General features: G+C 37.1%; 1 protein-coding gene across 1 annotated transcript in view; it reads left to right on the top strand.

Annotated features, from left to right (window-relative positions):
- ATP6V0D2 (ATPase H+ transporting V0 subunit d2) overlaps nt 1-19,714 on the top strand; it is a 47,365-nt gene that overhangs the window by 9,916 nt on the left and 17,735 nt on the right. Inside the window, exon 2 of the mRNA XM_063080062.1 lies at nt 696-867. Coding sequence (XP_062936132.1) covers nt 696-867 — 172 coding nt within the window. The remainder of the gene's footprint in view (nt 1-695; nt 868-19,714) is intronic.

The following is a 19,714-nucleotide window of genomic DNA, read 5'->3' on the forward strand; positions in this document are numbered from 1 at the left end:
ACATTAACAAAAGTATGAATGCAAGAAAACACATGCTGTGTCAGGAGGAACTGACAACAAAAAAGCTGGAATTCAATTCAATCCAATTGTTTAGCAACGCAAACCACTAACATTCAAAGGATATATGGCCTGGTCTGGCGGATATGATGTTGGATTTTAAGAATCAGGAGACTCATCTCCTAGTCCAAGTTCAGCCATCATATAACTCCACCATTTAGCCCCGCTAATGTAATAGAAAGACACTGAAATAGAGCAGTGATGGGTGCCCATTCCATCCCGCACCCATAATAGCTACTATTAATACATATCTCTCTTCCATTAAGTTGGGTTTGGGCCTTAGTATCCATCTCAACAGTGTTCCGAGCAGCTCTTTCCAAATGACTAAAACCAGCTCAGGCAAAACCTATTTGTCATCTTTGGACTAGGTGTTTGTTAATGTTTTCTTAGCTCTGCTAAATAATGTCAGATTTCTTAGATAAGTGAACATTTTTCTGGTGTGCTAGGATATCCATATTTACATTGAATCTTTCATTGCTTTAGAGATCAACATTCAAATCAAACTCATATACAGTGTAAATCTCACGTTAAAGTCTCATAAGTATGGATTTACCAAAAAGTTACCATAAATTCAATTTATGTTGAAAGCTATTATACATGCTCAAAATTTAACTTTATTGGGGGTTTCATCATTTCAGATCTGAAAATTCATCTCCAGACCACTGATTATGGCAACTTCTTGGCTAATCAAACAAATCCTCTTACCGTTTCCAAGATTGACACTGAGATGAGGAAAAAGCTCTGCAGAGAATTTGAGTATTTCCGGAATCACTCCCTGGAACCCCTCAGCACGTTTTTCACCTACATGACGTAAGTGATTAAAGAAGCCCTGTTAAGCTCCAGTGTGATTGTGCAAATGACCTCTAATAGCTACAGGTGGGGTATTAGGTCAAGGTGAGGTTTAAGGCCTTTTCTTCTGTTTGTAAGTTTTAATACATTTGAATTTTAGCGACTGGTAAGCTTCCAGAGCCACATTTTCACATTAGAAGATAGATTTCATTTATTTGTAAACATAAGTAGTGTGTAGTGGTGGCCTCCATACAGTTTTCATTTTAAAAAATAAGTGGTACTGATGCTGAAGGGGGTAGTACTGAAGGGAACTATTATGTGACACTTTGGATCACTCGTGGGAGGGGGGATGAAATAGCACTGATTGATCTTAAGGTCATGATTACCTCTCCTGATTCCCCTTGTAATAGCATAAATTGTCTCTGTCATAGTTAAATGTGTTTTACTTTTATCCACCAGCAGTGGTTCTAATCTTTTAATGTGTGGGCTCTTCATTCTAAAAAATGTTTGAACTTCTATGTAATAGAAGTACTTTTATTAATCCAGTTAATAAATTATATTCAGTGCTCAAATGGGCCATTTGAAACACCTTTGTGCCTCTCCAGTTATCCTAGCTGGCAAGCTGGGAATAAAGGCCCTCAGTAGATGAGCTGTGTGTTATGTAGATAAAGTTTACGTGTAAGGTGCACAGCTATGAAAACTAGATCCAGGCCCTAGACTGGTGCCTTGTACCCAGGCACTCAATACATTTGTGGAAAGAAGCTAACAAGGAAGAAAATGCTGGGTTGTAGAAACCAAAATTAGTCAAAAGGTGACAAAAGAACAGGACTTCATGTCAAATGCTGTACTCAGCGTTTCTAGGAAATTAGAGAAATGTTATATGAATAAAAGAAACTGGGCTTTGAGATATTTGAAAGCAGGGCTTTGGAAGACAATGTAGGATTTTTAGAGGCAGGCTCCAAGAGAATAAGAGAAAGTCTGGATGCGTAGGTAGCAGAGGTGCCTTCTGAAAGGGTAGCTTCAGCCTCTGTCATTTGATTATGTTTGGTAACACGTGATGCTGCCTCAAGGACCAGGGAGCAAAAACAATCAGCTTACCCAACCAGGAAAATACTCCTATCTTTTTATCCCTTCTTCCATCCTTTCATTTCTCTACCACCCATTCTTCCATTCTACAAATAACAATTGCTCTGCCTTTGAGTCTAGTGAACAAGAGAATGGAACTAAAAATATCCAAATCTATCTGCTGAGCTGAGCAAAGCCAGGTGGACTCTGTTACACATGACTTTTAATTTGAAGGGAAAATAAAATGCCAATCAGCAAGATTTCTCACACTGTAGCAGATACTTCTTGGAGTCTAAATATGGCAACCAAAAATGCTCCATGGAAACAGAACTGCATTCCCAGGTCTTTGGCACAGAGGACCATCAATGTGAACTTTCTATTATTGATAGCTGGTGAGACTGGAAGTAAAGGAAGGCCCTTCTGTTTGGAATTTCATCTCACATATTGCTATTCAAGGATCAACTTTACTTAGTGAATAATATCTTTAAGAAAAAAAAGTAATAGAGGGACATGATTACAATCTTCCAACAGTTCGGAAAAGCATAAAATAAAAATATCACTCTTTTCTACATGTTCCCTTATTTCCCACCCATCTCCTCTCCCAAAAGTAAGCACTTCTCAGTTTCTTATGTGTGCTTCCAGAAAAATACTTACATTTATATGTGTCTACTGATATACACTCTCCCCATCCCACCCCCACATTACAAATTTATGCAAATAAAATCATATTTCTTCTGCACTTTTCCCCCACTTAACATTTTTTAGAAATATCCTAGTGAACATCATTATTTTTAAATAACTGAATAAAATTCAATGTTTTGTATGTGCCATGACTTTACTTACCAGTCATCTATCAACAACTAAATTATTTTTATTTTTTTCCATTATAAAAATATTTTGCAATTAGCTTATTTCTGTAGGTCTTGAATTTATTTCAAGCAGTGGAAATGGCAATTCAAAGGAATGTGCATTTTTTATTTTGATGGATATTGCTCAGTTGTTCTCAACAAAGGTAGCATAATTTGCACCCCCCAAAACAGCCATGTCCTTACACCATCACCCACATTGGATGTTCTCTTTTTAATGTTTGCCAGTCCAATAGGTTAAAAATTATCTCTTTGCTTCAATTTATATTTCTTTATGAGCAAAATTGATCATTTTATATTTATTATTTAGGTTTATTTGCTACTTGACTATATTGGTCTGTTTCTGTTACTTATAACAAAATATATGCAACTGGGTAATTTAGAAAGAAAACAAAATTTATTTGTTTATATGTGTCTATTGATATATACAGTTTCTGAGCCTGGGAAGTCCAAAGTCCATCTGGTGGTGGTAACAGTGACCCAGTTGTCTCACATTGCAAGATGGTGGAAGCAGAAAGAACAGATGGACAGACTCTTCTCTTCTTTTAAACCCCTCAGAACCACACCCCTGACCACCATTTTTAATCCATTCAATGCTGCGTGGTCCTCCAATCCAATCATCTCCTCAAGGCCCCACCTTTCGACTACCATAGTAGGATTTCCCACCCTCTTAACACAAACAGTGGGGGCCAAGTTTCTAATACATAAAACTTGGGGGGACACAATTCAAGCTTTGGTGAGTTTTGGGGGGTCATAAATCAATCCACTACACTGACCAAATACTTTACCTATTTTTCACTGCAATTTTCAGCATTTTTAAATTGATATGTAAGGGCTTCTTATAAATGAAGAAAGTTAGCCCTTCATAATAAATATTGCAAAATTTATTTCTTGGTTTGATAGAGTTTAATTTTTATAGTTCTCTTTTTGGGGGGTTTTTATTTGCTGTAGAAATACTGAATATTTTTAATAGGGTATAATCATTAGTGCTTTCATTGGTTGGCTTCTGGTTATTTTATTGTACCCTGCTTAGAAAGGCTTTCTCCACTCTAAATTCATAAATAAATTCATTTGTCTTTTCTTCCATTCATTTGCTATTGTTGATATTGTTTAATATTTTCACTTAAAACTTTGGCTCATTGCAGAATTTATTTTGGTGTAAAGAATGAGTTTAGGAATCTAGCTCAAATTATTTTTCCTATTGGCTCTCCTGTTGTTCCTATACCATTTGTATAAAAAATCAAGTAAAAGAAATGACCTTAGTTCAAGGAAGGAAGTAGTTGTTGTTGATATATGTTGTTAGTGCCTGTATCCCTTGTTTACTATAATCGGTCCTCCTATCAATACTATGGATTAGGATTATTCTCTCAATTTTGTTTATAGGCAAGACACAGATGCTGACATTTTTTTAAAAATCCACAAATATACAGCTAGTCAGGGATGAAGATTAGATATGAAGTTGGATCTGACTCAGTCCAGGGCTTCTGGAAAGCCTTCCCAGAAGGGCTGGCATCATTGTTGCTGAGGTTGGAAATGGGGTAGGATTTGGCGATGTGGGAGAAGGCTCCACATCTGGGACTGAAGCATATAGATGTGTTACAGGGGATGAGGGTCCCATTTGCCTCTGTCCTTTACCCAAGTCAATGAAGAATCAGAGACCAGAGTTAAAAGCAACAGCGAAGCTTTAATGAGCACAAAGGAAGATACACTTCAAGGGGAGAAGTAGGCCAATTCGCTGAGCAGAAAATGGCCCCTTATTCCTAGGTTTAGGTTTTTTTATCTTACTAATTTTGTATATGCATAAGCTAGCTTGATTGACATTTTGATTGACATGGCAAGTTTATATAACCTTTTTCCCACTGTGCATGTCCTTACCCATAATTCAGTCTGATATAATGTTAATTGTTTATGGATTGCATATGTATAAGCCCCTAATGAACATTAACATGTTCAAAGGTCACCCAAGGTCTCAAATTGTCCCATCTATGCATATCCTTATACCTGGAAAGTCCCTAGCAGGCCCTCGTGGTCAGACTGTGGCTTTTTTTTGTCAAGTTGCCCACAAAAGGGGTGGATTTGGGGTGGAGTTTCCCCTAAGCTACCCAAAGGGGACAGACCTAGGTGTAATAATGGGGAAGTTTTAATTTTCCATTTCTCTCTACCTGCTCATGCCTAACTAACTGCCTCACAGATGGGAAAGGTACCACATGCATGAAGAAGAGGTCAGTTTGGTGTGGAGTGGGGTGTGCCAAAAGGAAGGAGAGAAATAAGGAAGGGAGGCTGGAGAAGTAAACTGCAGCCAGATTATGGAAAGTCTTTGTATTAGTATGTTTCCATTGCTTATAACAATACTTGGAACTAGGTGATTTATAAAGAAAAATGAAATTTATTGCTTACAGTTTCTGAGGCTGCGAAGTCCAAAGTCCATCTGGTGGTGGCAAGAGTGACCCAGGGTTCTCATATTGCAAGATGGTGGAAGCAGAGAGAGAGAAAGACAGACTCTCCTCTTCTTTTAAAGCCCTCAGAACCATACCCATGACCACCATTTTTAATCCATTCACTACTGCATGGTCCTACAATCCAATCACTCTTTAAAGCTCCACCTTCCAATTACCGTAATAGGATTTCCCACCATCTTAACAGTCACAGTGGGGGCTAAGTTTCTAATACATAAAACAATTCAAGTTTCAATGATTTTGGTGGGGGGACATAATTCAATCCACTTCAGTCTTCAACTCCAGGCAAAGGAAGTTGGACTTTATCACATCAGAATGTGTGTGTGTTTTGTTTGGTTGGTATTTGCAGGACCTTTCTTAAAAATAAAAATCTTAAGTAGAAATCCAAAATGTAAGAAAAATGGAAGATGACAGATTTGTTCATATAACTCTTTCTCTCTATGTACAATAGGGTGAGGTGTAAAGTATCTGGGCTTTGACCTGAATTGGATCCAAGTTTATATCTACTCTTCAGTGGCTGCCTATGAGAGAGAATTTGCAAGTGGTGAGGGCTCCTGCAAAAATGCCTGGCATGGATAATTATGAAGACTTTACAGATTCCTGAGCTGAAGGACAAAATGGTCCTAGTTGTGCAGGAGTAGAAATGATAATCAAAATGCTAGACAACATTTACAGAATATGACTATATGCCAGAGGCTCTGCTAAGTGCTTTACAAATATTATCTCCTTTAACCCTCCAACCAAGTCTTACCAGTTCTCACCATCACCATCCTAAGGATGAGGAGACTAAAACTTAAGTGCAGAAACTTGCCCAGATCACATACTTAATAAGTGGAGGAGTCATGATTTGAAATAAACATTAACAGTAGGTTTTATAAAATGATTTTGCTCAGATTTTAGTTGAGTTTAGGAAATCTGACCATGACAATGACAGAGGACAGCCCAATTTTAACTGAGTCAGAAAGCTGCCAGGTTTTATAATTTGGGGTTGGGAGACAGATCTCACATAAAGAAAATTTGCCCAAACTACACTGGAAAGTGCTCTAGTTCTAAGAACAACTGTGAGCCATGTAGTCAATGGTTCCTGTTGTGGTGATTCCACTGATTTGTTTCCTGATCATAGAATCTCAGATCTGGAAGGAGCCTTAGCATTTATTAAGCAACCATTCTTATTTCTCAAAAAACTAGCATGTTGGTCCTTATTTTACAACAAACTACCATGTTACAATACACTCTATTTCTAAAAAGAAAAAAATTACTTAAAAAAACAACTTTAAATTCTTATTCATTAGACTAATATTTTCAGTCATTAGCAATGTTAAAAAATGTATACAAGTATACTAATAATCACAAAGCCCTAAGTAAAATGGCAGCACAAAATTGGAATTGGAAAAGTAGTTTTGGTGGTATTAATATTATTATTAATAGACATTTTAATTTATCTACTCTCCTTATTGGCTATACACTCTTTGAATTAGTTCTTTTAGTATCGACATGCTAGTACATAATGGGCATTGAATATTTGTTAAATACATAATTCTGTATTTAGCAGCATCTTACACAGAACTAGAAAAATAATTCTAGAGATCTCAGCATCTTATATTTTATATAGCACTTAAAAATTGGTTATTTATTGGCCAATATGTTAGGGGTAAAAACCAGATGTCATGCCTGCAGATACATTTTGTAAGGCCAGCTCAGTGTTTAAAAAATTTTTTTCATTTAGTCAGTGCTTGCATTCTCCAATTAGGCACCTTCTTCAACACTCCTTATTGTCTTAAAAGCTTCATATATTTAGGTTACTTATCAGATCCCTGGAGACATTTACTCTGACCTAGATGTTTTACCTACAAAAGAACCCTGCAAAGAATTTGTTTATATCTTCATTTTTAAATTAGAAAAACTGAGGGTCAATGAATTGATAAATTTTCCAAAGTCACAAAGGTAAGAGATTGAAAGGGATTCCATCCCAGGTTCATCAGTCTAGAAAGCTAATGATCTTATCACCACCCTGGTAGTTTATAACAAGGCAAGCAAATCAGAAATATCTGTGGGTCTTCAAAAATGTGCATATTCCTGACCCCTACTTAGGAGATTCTGATCTAACTGGCCAAGAAGTGGGACTCATCTGTATTTTGGAAGATGCCCAGGTTATCCTGATGTGCGCCTCTAATTAAAAATGTCTCATCATGGTGCCTCAACTTTACCACTTGGAAGTCACTTTCACAAACACTTTTGTGAGTTCTCTCAACACTTATCTACACAGATAGCATTATCTTCCTGTTAGACACCAGATAGCTCGACAGCACAAAAGCCTAGGTCTTCTAAATCTCAATCCATGATTTGTCCCACCATGTCGCGTGACCTGCCAGCCCTGGCTGCATTCTGCTGCTCCCTGCAGAGCTTGGAGATTTTTTGTAGTAATAAAGGGTGTGCAAACGAGGGATAGGTGTCCTACAGTTCTGAAACCATTTTCTTTATTTCTCTTCCAGAATATTTGCAAAGTCAGGTGTGTGTCTAGCACCCATGAACTGCCATCAAATAGAATTCTTCTTGTCCTATTAGGAAATGCCCAGAGCAACATTATAGAAATGATTGAATCAACCCTAATAGAGACAGTCTAAATTTAAGTTGGTGTAACAAATACAATCTTCAGCATTGCACATTTTATGTGATATAATTACTGTACATGTGAAACTTGTTTTGAAAATCTGGAATAGATATTTTTAAATACTTAGTAGCAGGAAGATCTGGAGGTTTTGTATACTATAATTATACACAGTTGTGTGAAACAAAGGAATGAATCCAATAGCATTTTATTGAAGAGACTATTTAATGTAGGCCTGGGTTGTTTTCTTTTTCTTCCTTCCTACCCAATACTTTCCAGAAGCAATTCAAATTCTCATCTCTTTTGAAATTAGCTATTTTTAAAAAATAATCTTTCAAGCATTCGTAGTATCCCACCTCAGGGACTATAAAATTTCTGCCTGTAGGATGACCAAGAAAAAATAGACTTCAGTACCTACACAGTAATGAGTAGTCTTAGGTTAAGGACCTGAGGTTACTGAGAATCTGAAGTTAAGGACCACACACTGAAGAAATATTTAAAGATTCATTCATAAAGGTTAATCAAAGTTCTTGACTATCTCAATGACGCATTATAAACCCCCTACACACTTTGCACTCTCCACTGTCTATTATGGTGCTATACACTGTGGTTTGCCCTGAGGGGCTTCTCAGGATGCAGGACTTTCACGGCTAAAACCAGGAAAGTCCTCAGCAGACAACTTTCACTAATGAGTTCGTCACCCTATCACCCGATAGTTAAAAAATGAAGAACATTACTGATTCACTGAGAGCTTACATCCTAATGAAGCAAGCAGATGTGTCCACAAAAGGTGAAAAAAATTATAAGACAGAGAATTATGCAACAGCCATAATAGAGGTTTGAACATTCAATCAGAGGAACCTAGAGGTTGGAACAACTAATTCTGACTTTAAAAGATTTTACAGAAAAAGTAGAATTTGAGCCAAAATTTAGCATGGTATATAGACTGAGGGAATAAGGAAGGTATGAGCAAGTTTGTGGTTGGATGTGACAAGTCATCTCGGATATACAGGAGCCTAGACATGAAAAGGAGCAGCACGGACTAGGATAAGAAAGTAAGGAGTCCGGCCAGGGCTTGGACCCCAAGTCTCTAGGTAAAACTCAATGAAAGAAGGCTTTCAGGAAGGACACTACCACTTGCATGCTTCTTGTGTGCTGTGGACTGTACCCCTCACTTAATGGCCACCATCCTGTACGGTGAAGAGTGTTTTCCTACTAGCAGGCCATGTGATAGAGTGCTGGACCACTTCTGCCACCTCCGGAATTAGTTTCTTATCTAGCCAATGGGAGAGCACCTATTCTTAGGAGTACTGTGCCCATAGTACTTGTTCAATAATTGGCAATTGTTGTTATTGTGCTTATTTCCTGGGGCATGCTTAAAAATCACATGCCCAAGTCCTTGTAGCTAGTAAGAGCCTAAGATGTGACATCAGGTCACTCCAAATAGCATTCCAAAGATGTTATTTTTTTATTTTTTATTTATCAGTTTGTTTGTTTTTACTTTTTAACTCTTACTGCCTTGCAAGTTGAGGGAATCGGTCTGATGTATATTTAAGGAAGATGATTCTGTTGGTATTATAAAAGATGAGTTGAAGGGATGGGACTTAATGCAGAGAAACCACAGAGGAAGCTATTTAAAAAGTTTAGACTGGAAGTATCGACAGTAGAGATAGACAGGAGGGCACAATGGTTAGATACGTTTGGAAGGTAGACTTAGCAGAATTTAGTAACTTGATTTATGACGAGTGAAAGCAGGCAATGATTCCTGGGAATTCTAAGCTGAGGGAAGAAAGAATTTGCAAGTAAGATAAAGGATTTTCTTTCTATTTCTAACCAAAAAGAATAGGAAGCCCACTGTAAATTAGAGGAAAATATATGTAAATAAATCAGCCTTAATCTCATCATCACTTGACATATTTCTACACACTTTTTCTATACATTGTTAAAGAACTAAAATCGCTGTCAGTTTTATTTCAAATCTCAGTTTTTCTACATACACTATCAGCATTTTTCCTACCTCAAAAAATTTTCTACATATTTTTAAATAACGATGTAGCTTTCCATCTGGTCATGAACATTTTAGATGTGTTGAGTTTTGTGTCTTCCTTACCTCAAACTCTACATTGTAGTTAATTCATTAAATTTGATTTGTAATATCACGAGATTGACTATTTAACACCACTGTGTTTTTGTGATTCTGAGTCTCTGGCTGTCAAAGTTCTTCTAAAGTCTTAAAGATTGCACTGCCTTAAAGATTTTATATCCAGAGATTCAATGGGAATGTTCAATGGGGAGAAAGTTCAGGGTAAAAATGTCTCAGTCACAGTTGTTGACAAGGCCTTCAGAACTCTTAAGCACTCTGTGAATTGATAAACTCTGATGCTATTCTGCAAGAGCAATACCCGGTCTATCTGTAACTGAATTATATTCATTTAAGCAGCATAACATTTATTAAGTGACTGTTATGAGTGAAGGCCTATGCTAGATTCTAAGATTAGAAACAAATTGAGAATACTTTGCTCTCTAACCAGTGGAATAGTGCAGATTCCAAGGCCAATTGTTATTTAGTAGGTTCTGGAATGTGGCCTATGAATCTGCACTTTTAAAAGCCTTCCGGGTGACTTTGATGGAGGTGGCAAACTCTTACATTTGGTAATAGACTCTAACCTGAGTCTATAATATACCAGGTGTGGGGCCACAAAAAAAGTCCCTTAGTCACACAAAGCCTTGGTTTCTTCATCTGTAATAGAAAAGTGAATAGTAATTATATACAATATAGAGTTGTGAGTTTAATTTATAAACAGAACCAGCTACATATTTTGTAAGGCCCACTGCAAATAAAAATAAAGGGCATCTTGTTTAAAAAAAAAATGTTTAATAATTTCAAGAGAATAACAGCTGAGAATTAAACTGAGCATGGCACCCTGTGTGACTACAAAGATTACACACCCATGAAACTGGCTAATTGAAAATATATATACTTACACAATATATGAATATATCCTCACATGCATACACATGTTCAAAAAATGTAGCCAACTTTATTTGTATATTTAAGTATAACTCCCACCTTTGAGAGTGAGAAAAGGATGCATAAAGGAGGTGATGCCCTGAAGGATGGGCTGTGGTTGTACATGGATATGGCTGGGCCCAGGAGAATCCAGCAGAGAAAACAGAAAACACAGGTGTAATTGCTACTGCTGTTGGGTTGTTGACGCCACATGACATCAGCAAAATTGGTATCTGAGGATTAAGGATGTTCAGGTAACAGATGTGAAAGATCCTAAGATGCCATGGCTATAACAGTTCTGCTGTGAGTGGGATACATATCTGGGCCAAGGTGGACATGTTCTTTCCTTTGTGCTTTGTCAACTTTCTGACTAGGCATCAGTCACCACCAGGGGGCGGGATTGATCCCAGTCGTATGTTTTCCAGAGTATTACTCCTTCCCCAAACAATTTAGTTTAAAAGAGATTTGAGGCTGTTCCAAACCCTTTGTTTTCAGGATAGAGACTGAGTCCACCCTGGTACTGATCTAGATATCCATTGCCTTCATTTTATTTTATTTCATATTGCTTTTTTTTTTCATTGTAAAGAAGCACGTGTGTTTTTTTTTTAAAGGTAAGATTTTATTAAAATTTATTTAGTGCTCACTACAACTCAATACTTTTGTAATCATTTTACGTGTATGAAATTTATTTAATTCTCACAACAACCCTACATGGTGGCATTAATATTATTGGCTACTTAGAAATAAGGAAACAGATTAAGACTGTACTTCAGTACCCATGTCCCAAAGCCCAGAGGTAACCACCCATAAGTTCAATGCATATATTTCCAAATTTTTTCTATGTGCAAACGTTCATAGTAAGCACAAATATAAATATATATAATTGATTTTATCACTTGTTTTAGAAAAGTAGGATCAAATTATATATATTGTCTACAATTTGCCTTTTTTTGAGGTAGTCTATTATGAATTTTCCACATAAGTGCATATAGGTCTATCTTATTTCACGAATATATTGTATTCCACTGTGTTGGGTGTATTGAGTGTACCATGATTTAGTTAACCATTCCCTTTTTGTACATGTAGGTTGTTTCATTTTTTTGCTATTTCAAGTAATGCTGCAGTAGACATCATTGTACGTATATATTTGCTTTCTTGGGCCAGAATTTCTTCAGGATAGATTCCCAGAAGTGAAATTGTTTTGTCAATGGATATGCAGGTTTTAGGCTTTGATAAATATCAATAGATTCTCTCTCATAACTGCAATAATGTTTGAAAGTTTTGTTTGTCTCCTATCCTCTCAGCTGTGTTTGCTTTTTTATTGTTTTTGTCTTTTTTTTCCCCCTTTGTTGGAAGAAATAAGATTCTCCAAAATCTGTTGTGATTGGTGTTTTGTATATAATAAAGATGAGATTCACTTACATGTGGAGAGCAGGCTATGATAGACAGCCATAGCATGTTTAACCCATATGACTGTCAAGAGGAATCACTCTACTAGTCTTTTCCTGTGAGTGACCAGAATATTAATATGCATGGCTAAAAAAGGGGTGACACTGAAGCAATTTCTCTAATATTATAAATTATAGAAAAAGCAAGAATTAGGCAGCTACTACTCCTAGAAAGGGATCTCAGGGGAAGATACCAGGTAGCCAATTATTTCCTTTACTTCTGTTTACTCAATGAGTTAGTATACTTGTGTGAACATAGAGAAAAACTTATTCACTGATTGAAAAAAATGATTATTGTCTCTCTATTCTGTGCAAGGTAGGATTTAGGCCTCTTGGAGGCCACAAAAAAACTTTATTCAAGAAAGTCCCTGTCTTCATATTATAATTAATAAAGATGGGTAGGGATTATTTGCAAATGCTATTTAAATGAACATTTAAAACGACTTACCCAAGAGCACAGAGAAAAAAAGATATCACTTCTAACTGGAGACATTTTTAAAGCTTATGGGAAAATGTGGTTACATGTGTCTGTCCTTAAAGAATGGGAAGAATTTCAACATTTAGCAATTAGGGGGAAGGGAAACTTTATACATCTAGAGAAGAGAAGGAACAAAGACACTAATGTAGAAAAGGACAAATAAGTTTGAGGAATTTTTAATCCAAACAAATGGGTTAGACCAAGATTTTAAAGAATCTCAAATACTAAAGAGTTTCTTAAGATACCAGAACTGCCAAGGGTTTGGGAAATGCATAGTGATCAGCATTCTTGTCCTAAAATATGCTCTTCCAGGCAATGCTGACTTCTAAGTAATATTTCACTATTATTTTGCTAGAAGGAAAAATGAGTGTTAGAAAGCAAAATTAGAAGCAAACTTCATTGCTTTTTAAAATTATTTTAATTTTCACTTCCTCTATTTAGAAAAGGGAAGCTTCAGAGAAATAAGAAATGTTACCAAAAATGTCAAATTTCCAGAGCGAGCAGAATGTTTGAGGATATTGCAAATCTCAGCAGACTATTTAGCAAATCAGGCAGAATGGCAGGGCGGCCCTGTGTGAGCATATGTGGTTAGTGTTGAATTGAACAAATCCAGGGTAGATCACGGATGTTTACTGTGTAATCATGGAAATGTTTACCAATGTAATCGAGGAAAACTTTCATTTGAAAATTAATACATTGGAAAATACTTTATCATCCATGTCACAGTAAGTAAGAGTTAAGGCCCTTAGGGTACATCAGCACATTTCACTGAGAAATTTCATGGAGGAATGAAATGACTTATAAAAAGTGCACCAAATATGAGGGTACTTCAAAAAGTTCATGGAAAAACAGAATGAAAAGGTAATACAAATCTTTCAGTGAACTTTTTGAAATATCCTCGTATATTTCACACAACCCCCCAATCCTTTCCATGAACAATTACCCCTGAAAATGCTTTTTATGTCACTATCCCTGTATTTTCTGTGTACAAACATGTCCTAGCCAAAATATCACATAGTTCTGGTCACCTAAAATAGAATCATCACCAAGAGCGCAATATTACATTTTGCAGATGAAACAAGGCTGACCCTTCCTCCAAGGCGGAAGAGCTGACAGCAATCAAACCCTGATGTAAGGATATGGCTCCCATTATTAAGCCAAATCTTAGTCACACTTTTTAGACAATGAATCTTTTGTAATCACCAAGTTATTTACTATGCAATCAGGCCCAAATGAAGAACTTCAGAGCGAGTCTTGAAGTGCCACCATCTAACAAAGGGCTTCAGACCTTTTATACATAAAAACTATTATCATTTATGACAACCAGTTAGCAAGCGTTCTTTCCAGATTGATGATTACATTCCCAAAGAGAAAACATTGAAATTTGTGAAGTTTAGATATCTTAAAGGAAACATCATATAACATAATGACCACACAAAGACAACTCTAGGGTTACAAGATGCAGAACAGGATGGTAATAGGTTTTATAAAATAGGTATAAATCAGGCTTGGGGGCTAACAGGTAGCATCATTTATGGACCTGTGCATGTTCCAGTCTTTCAAATGACTGTACAACTCAGCTTCTTGTCTCCACACCACACCTTGCTTGATAACCTTTTATCATAGAGCAATAGGTAAATTTAGAAAGGATTCTACCAGCTAGAACTAAATGTCAAACTACAGAGATGTAGAAATCTCAGGCTTCATGAAAGAGTGTAAATATTGAAATTTTTTTACATTAAAGATTATGTGGCCTGTAATTCTCTGCTCCATTCCTGCAAAGGCCAGTTCTATAGAGAAGAAGAAAATATCTTCTTCTAAAGTGTATGGCCCTGGGGCTGCCTGGTTAGCTCCGTTGGTTAGAGTGTGGTGTTAGAGTTGGTGTGGTGTGAGTTGGTGAGAGCTGGTTAACCTGGTGTTAGTTGATAACACCATGATCAAGGGTGGATCCCCATACCGGCCAGCCACCAAGAAGAATAAAAATATACAAAATAGTATATGGCCCTCTTTCTTTAACCAAAGTACTCTGCTAGTGCTTACACATGTATTACTAATTCTAATACTAATCATTCAAAGCTGAAAAAATATTTCCATTTTAAAACTGAGGAAGTGAAACTCTTGTTAAACTGGTTTTTAAGTGGCAGAGCTGGGCTTAGAATCAAGTTTAACTGTTTAAAAGCTTGGGTTTCTTTTTTGTGACTTCTTTATGATTTACAAACTGCTTTCTTATGCATGATTTGGCTTACTTCGCACAGTGACCGTGTGAGACAGTGACAGCCCACCCCTCCTCACCCCGTGATGCCAAGTTTGTTGAAACAGATAATCGATGCGTCTGCATCTTCTCTCTTGCTAACTCAGTCCACCACTTCGGTCTTGTTTTCTACCCCATCATGTCGCCAAAACCAGTCTATTTCTTAAGTTCAGAGGATATTTTTCAGCCTTTCCTGACTCCCGCGGCATTTACAGTTGTTGACGTCCTTGTTCCATTCACTTTGTGACAACACTTTTTCTCTGTGCTCCTTTTACTGTTCTGACTCTTTCTCATTCTTCCTTGCAAACTCTCCTTCTTGCCCCTTAAGAACATTTTGGAGGCCTGTTCTATTCTCTCTTCTAAAATATATACTTTCTTTTTAATAATTTTATTCACACCATAGCTGGAGAAGTAATCAAAGGCCAGTTAATAAAGGGCCTGGTATAAATGATGAGAAACTTGTGTTTTATTCTAAAGGCAGAAGGAAGCCATGGATAGATTTTTTAGGAAATGAAAGCAGCAGTGTCGCTGATAAAGACAGGGATTACAGAAGAAGGAGAAACAGATTAGGGACATTCATGTTTTGAGATAATGGGATTGAGGTGCCTATGACAAAATCAGCTGGTCCTATCCATCAAAAGCAAGAGGAGAATATGGATGTGAGGCTGGGGAGAGGCATTTTGAATAGAGCTGATGATTTGTAGGTAGTCTGCTTCTACGTGGTAGAAGAAAATCACGTGACCGTGGCTAAGATCTTTAGAGTGGAACCTACTGAAGGAAAGTAACATTAAAACAGAATCCTTGGTTAGTATACACATATATATTTCTTTGCTCTGTCAACTGAGAAGGTCTAAAGGAAACAAAACCCTAGTATCAATCCCAACTAGTGCCAAATCTTGGTTTGTAATACTATTTGCCCACTAGAAAAACAGGGTTCTTTAGAGAAACAGCTGATTTCCAGGACTCGGGCAAGAAATATACATGAGCCCCAACTATCTTGTAGCACCAGGAAGTAAGGAAGTATGAAAAAAACAAAAAAACAGACCACTTGATGCAGGTATGTTGAAGGAGCACAGGAGACAACTGAAAGAGTTCCCAGCAGCCAAAACATGGAACATTTGAGAAATAAAGTAAAACGAAGTAGTACGGAATTATCAACCCAAGTATAAAATAAATATCCATGAGTCCATATTGATATAAATAAATGACTGAATTAATTAATAAATGAAGGAGAAGGGACAAATCTCCCTTGCAGAAAAATTTCAAATAATTTATGTAGAGACTCTACCCTCAAGGAGGGGAATTATAAATCCCCACTTCTTAAATGTGCTGAACAAAAAGACCTCCAAAAAGTATAATATGGAAATGGGCTGGAGGCGGGGAGTGATTTTACACTGGAGAAATCTGACAAACACTACCTCAGACAGGTGAGGTCAACATCAGCCATCATAAATTACGTTAACACTATCTACCCTTGATATGATGCAATGAAAATGGCACTTTACCTCTGTGGTTACTTCCTCCCAGTAACCCTTAACCCAAGTCCTCTCATAAAAATAGACAAATTCCAGTAGTGGGGCATCCTACAAAATACCTGACCAGTACTCCTCAAAATTATCAAGGTTATCAAAAACAAGGGACGGCTGAGAAACAACCACAACCCAGAGAGGACTAAGGAGATGTGATAACAAAATGTAACGTGGTATCTTGGATGGGATGCTGTAACAGAAAAGACATGAGGTAAAAACTAAGGAAATATGAATAAACTATGGATTTTAGTTAATAATAATGTATCAATATTGTTTCACTATTCAATATGTGCCATACTAATTTAAGATGTTGATAATAGGGGAAACTATAGGCAGGTGTATGAGAACTCTCTGTACTATCTTCTCAATTTTTTTTCAATCTAAAATTGTTCCAAAAAAGTATATTAAAAATAATTTTTAAAAACAGAAATCTTGTAATCCTGGGGTGTGCAATATTTAAGGGACAGATAGGAAAAAGAAAAGAACTAATGGGCTGACTGAAAATGACTGGCCTGAGGGGTAGGCAAACCATAAGACAAGTTACCACAGAATTCAAGTTAGGAAGAAGTGGGAGCTAAAAAATAAAAATAAACAAATAAATGAGAAAGGAAAGAAAGAAAAACACAACAATCACAATAGTTCCTTTTGGACTTTCAAAAGGAGAGAATAGAACTGGGGCCACCAAAGGTGAGAAAGGGGGAGGTCACGGGGAAGGGAATTAGTGAGAAATTGGTAAAGGGCCACAAAAAAAATGGTTACATTGTGTAATGATAAATATAGTAAAAAGAAAAAGAGTTTGGGTTAGGAGGACTTAGGAGGAAGGTGCTGTCCATGGGGGAGTGTTCTTCACCCATCAGATACTGTGGAAAGTCCTGGCACACCAAGCCTGAGAGGTGCTGTCAGCAGAGTGCAGCCCTCCTTGTTGTTGATACTTGAAAAGAAGAATACATGTGCCGAACTATTTGCTCCTGTCCTCTCCCCATGTACCCTACAGGGAAGTCTTAGAGTATTTCTGCTGGCCATATCAATCCCCTCCCCAGTTTTTCTCACTCTGATTCAGTGTTCATAAGCACACCAGAAATCTTAACTCTTCCCTTCCCTAACTCAGACTCTTTGGGTTTTTATCTTAGGGACAAATGACATTGCAGCTAGTGGCTGTTTATTGTGTAGGGGTCAATGTCCCTTCTATCCCTTTAGATTGGTGGTCACCATCCTCTGATCACATACCCCAATAATTTTAAAATAGGGCCACCTTAATATGTAAACATATTTAATTATAAATTACATGCATACACCATTCTTCTATTATGTGCATTTCAAAACATACACAAAAATTTAAATTTAAAAAAGAAGGAAAGAAAGAAATTAAAACTTATCCTTGAGAATAATTTTAAATACCCTGTAGGAGAGCTATCTTCCAACTGTGGTACATGTCCCCCTAGGTATACAGGATGGCTCTCCAAAGGTTATGGAGATGGAAATAAATTGTAAGATGACCAGTTTCCAGATCCTGAATGACTATCTGTATGTGTACTAAAACTACCTAAGAATACCTACAGTCAAGAGTAGCATGCTCAGTTCCCCTTTCTATCCCCCTATTCACAATTGTCCCTTTTCTACCTTCCTTTCTAAGTCATACTATGTTGCATAGCCCAAAGGTATAAAAAACTTTGGGACTAAACAAACCATGGAACCATTTGAAGTATTGGTGTCTTAGATGACACTAAAGACTGAAAGAGGAAGAAGGCAGATTGACTTAGAAACTTGAGACCCAAAGAATTACATGGTTGTGAGCCTGTAGGTTTTCCTTTTGCCTCATATTTCCCCGACTGGGTGCTAGAGAATCTTACAGCCCAGAAAGCCAATAGGCACAGACAAAAAAGACCCAGAAAAGCCTGCTCTCTCTAGCCCAAGGACCAGCAAAGTAGCAGCCTAGCAAGCAGAAAACCTTTAGAGAATAACTGCCCTACTGCAGCCAAATACCATGCAACAAACTGCACGCCCCCCTTCTTCTGTCAGCAGAAGCTGAGTGGAGGGCACAGATGTCCACCCGGCTGTAAGAGTTGTCCTTTCCCCTCTGCCCACTGCCCCGGTTGGGTCAGAGGAGGCTGAGTGGGAAGCTGGGACTTTGACAACCACCCAGCAGTAATGAGCCTTCTCTTCCACCTTGGTGTCAATAGAGGCCCCACAGAGAGTAGTAATGAGTCCCGGAAGGAGAGGAGAAAGGGAAAGGACAAAAAAGTATTCAAAGAAATAATGGCTGAAAATTTCCCAAATTTGGCAAAGACACAAATGTACTGATTCTAGAAGCTAAGTGAACCCCGAACAAGAAAAATTCAATAAAATCCAAGCTAAGACATGTCATAATCAAACTTCTGAAAGATGAAGACAAAAGCATCTTGAAAACCGTGAGAGAGAAGTGACACCTTACCTGTGGGGGAAGAGCAATTCCAACAATAGCACATTTGTCATTAGAAAGCATGGAGCCCAAAAGGAAGTGATGTAACTTTCTTCAAGTGCTGAAAGAAAAGAAATGTCAACATAGCATTTTATATCCAGTGAAATATCCTTCAGGAATGAGGGGGAATCAAGACATTCTCAGCTGAAGGAAAACTAAGAGAATTTATTAGCAGACCTATCCTGAAAGAACAGCTAAACACAGTTCTTGAAACAGAAAAGAAAAGATAAAAGAAGGAATCTTGAAACAACAGGGAAGAAGAAAGAACAACAGGAGGAAAAATGTGGGTAAATACAATAGACTCACCTCTTGAGTTTTCTGAATTGTAATTGATGGTTGAAACAAAAATCATTACATTGCCTGATGTTCTCAATGTTCATATGTACATAGAGAAGATATTTAAGATGATTGTAAATAGAAAAGGTAAAGGAACTTAAAAGAAGGTAAAGTTTTTACATCGCACTAAAACTGTCAGTCACTCTGGAAAATAGTTTCATAGTTTTTTAAATAAATGAAACACCCTTACCATGCGACTTGCAATTGTACTTCTGGGCATTTATCCCAGAAAAGATGAAAACTTCTTTTCATGTAAAAACCAGCACACACGTGTCCATAGCAGTTTTTATTTGTAATAGCCAAAAACCAGAAAAGACCACAAATGCCTATCAATAGGTGAATGGTTAAATACACTGTGATGTC

Source organism: Cynocephalus volans, chromosome 15, assembly GCF_027409185.1.
Source record: "Cynocephalus volans isolate mCynVol1 chromosome 15, mCynVol1.pri, whole genome shotgun sequence".
Taxonomy (NCBI): Eukaryota; Metazoa; Chordata; class Mammalia; order Dermoptera; family Cynocephalidae; genus Cynocephalus; species Cynocephalus volans.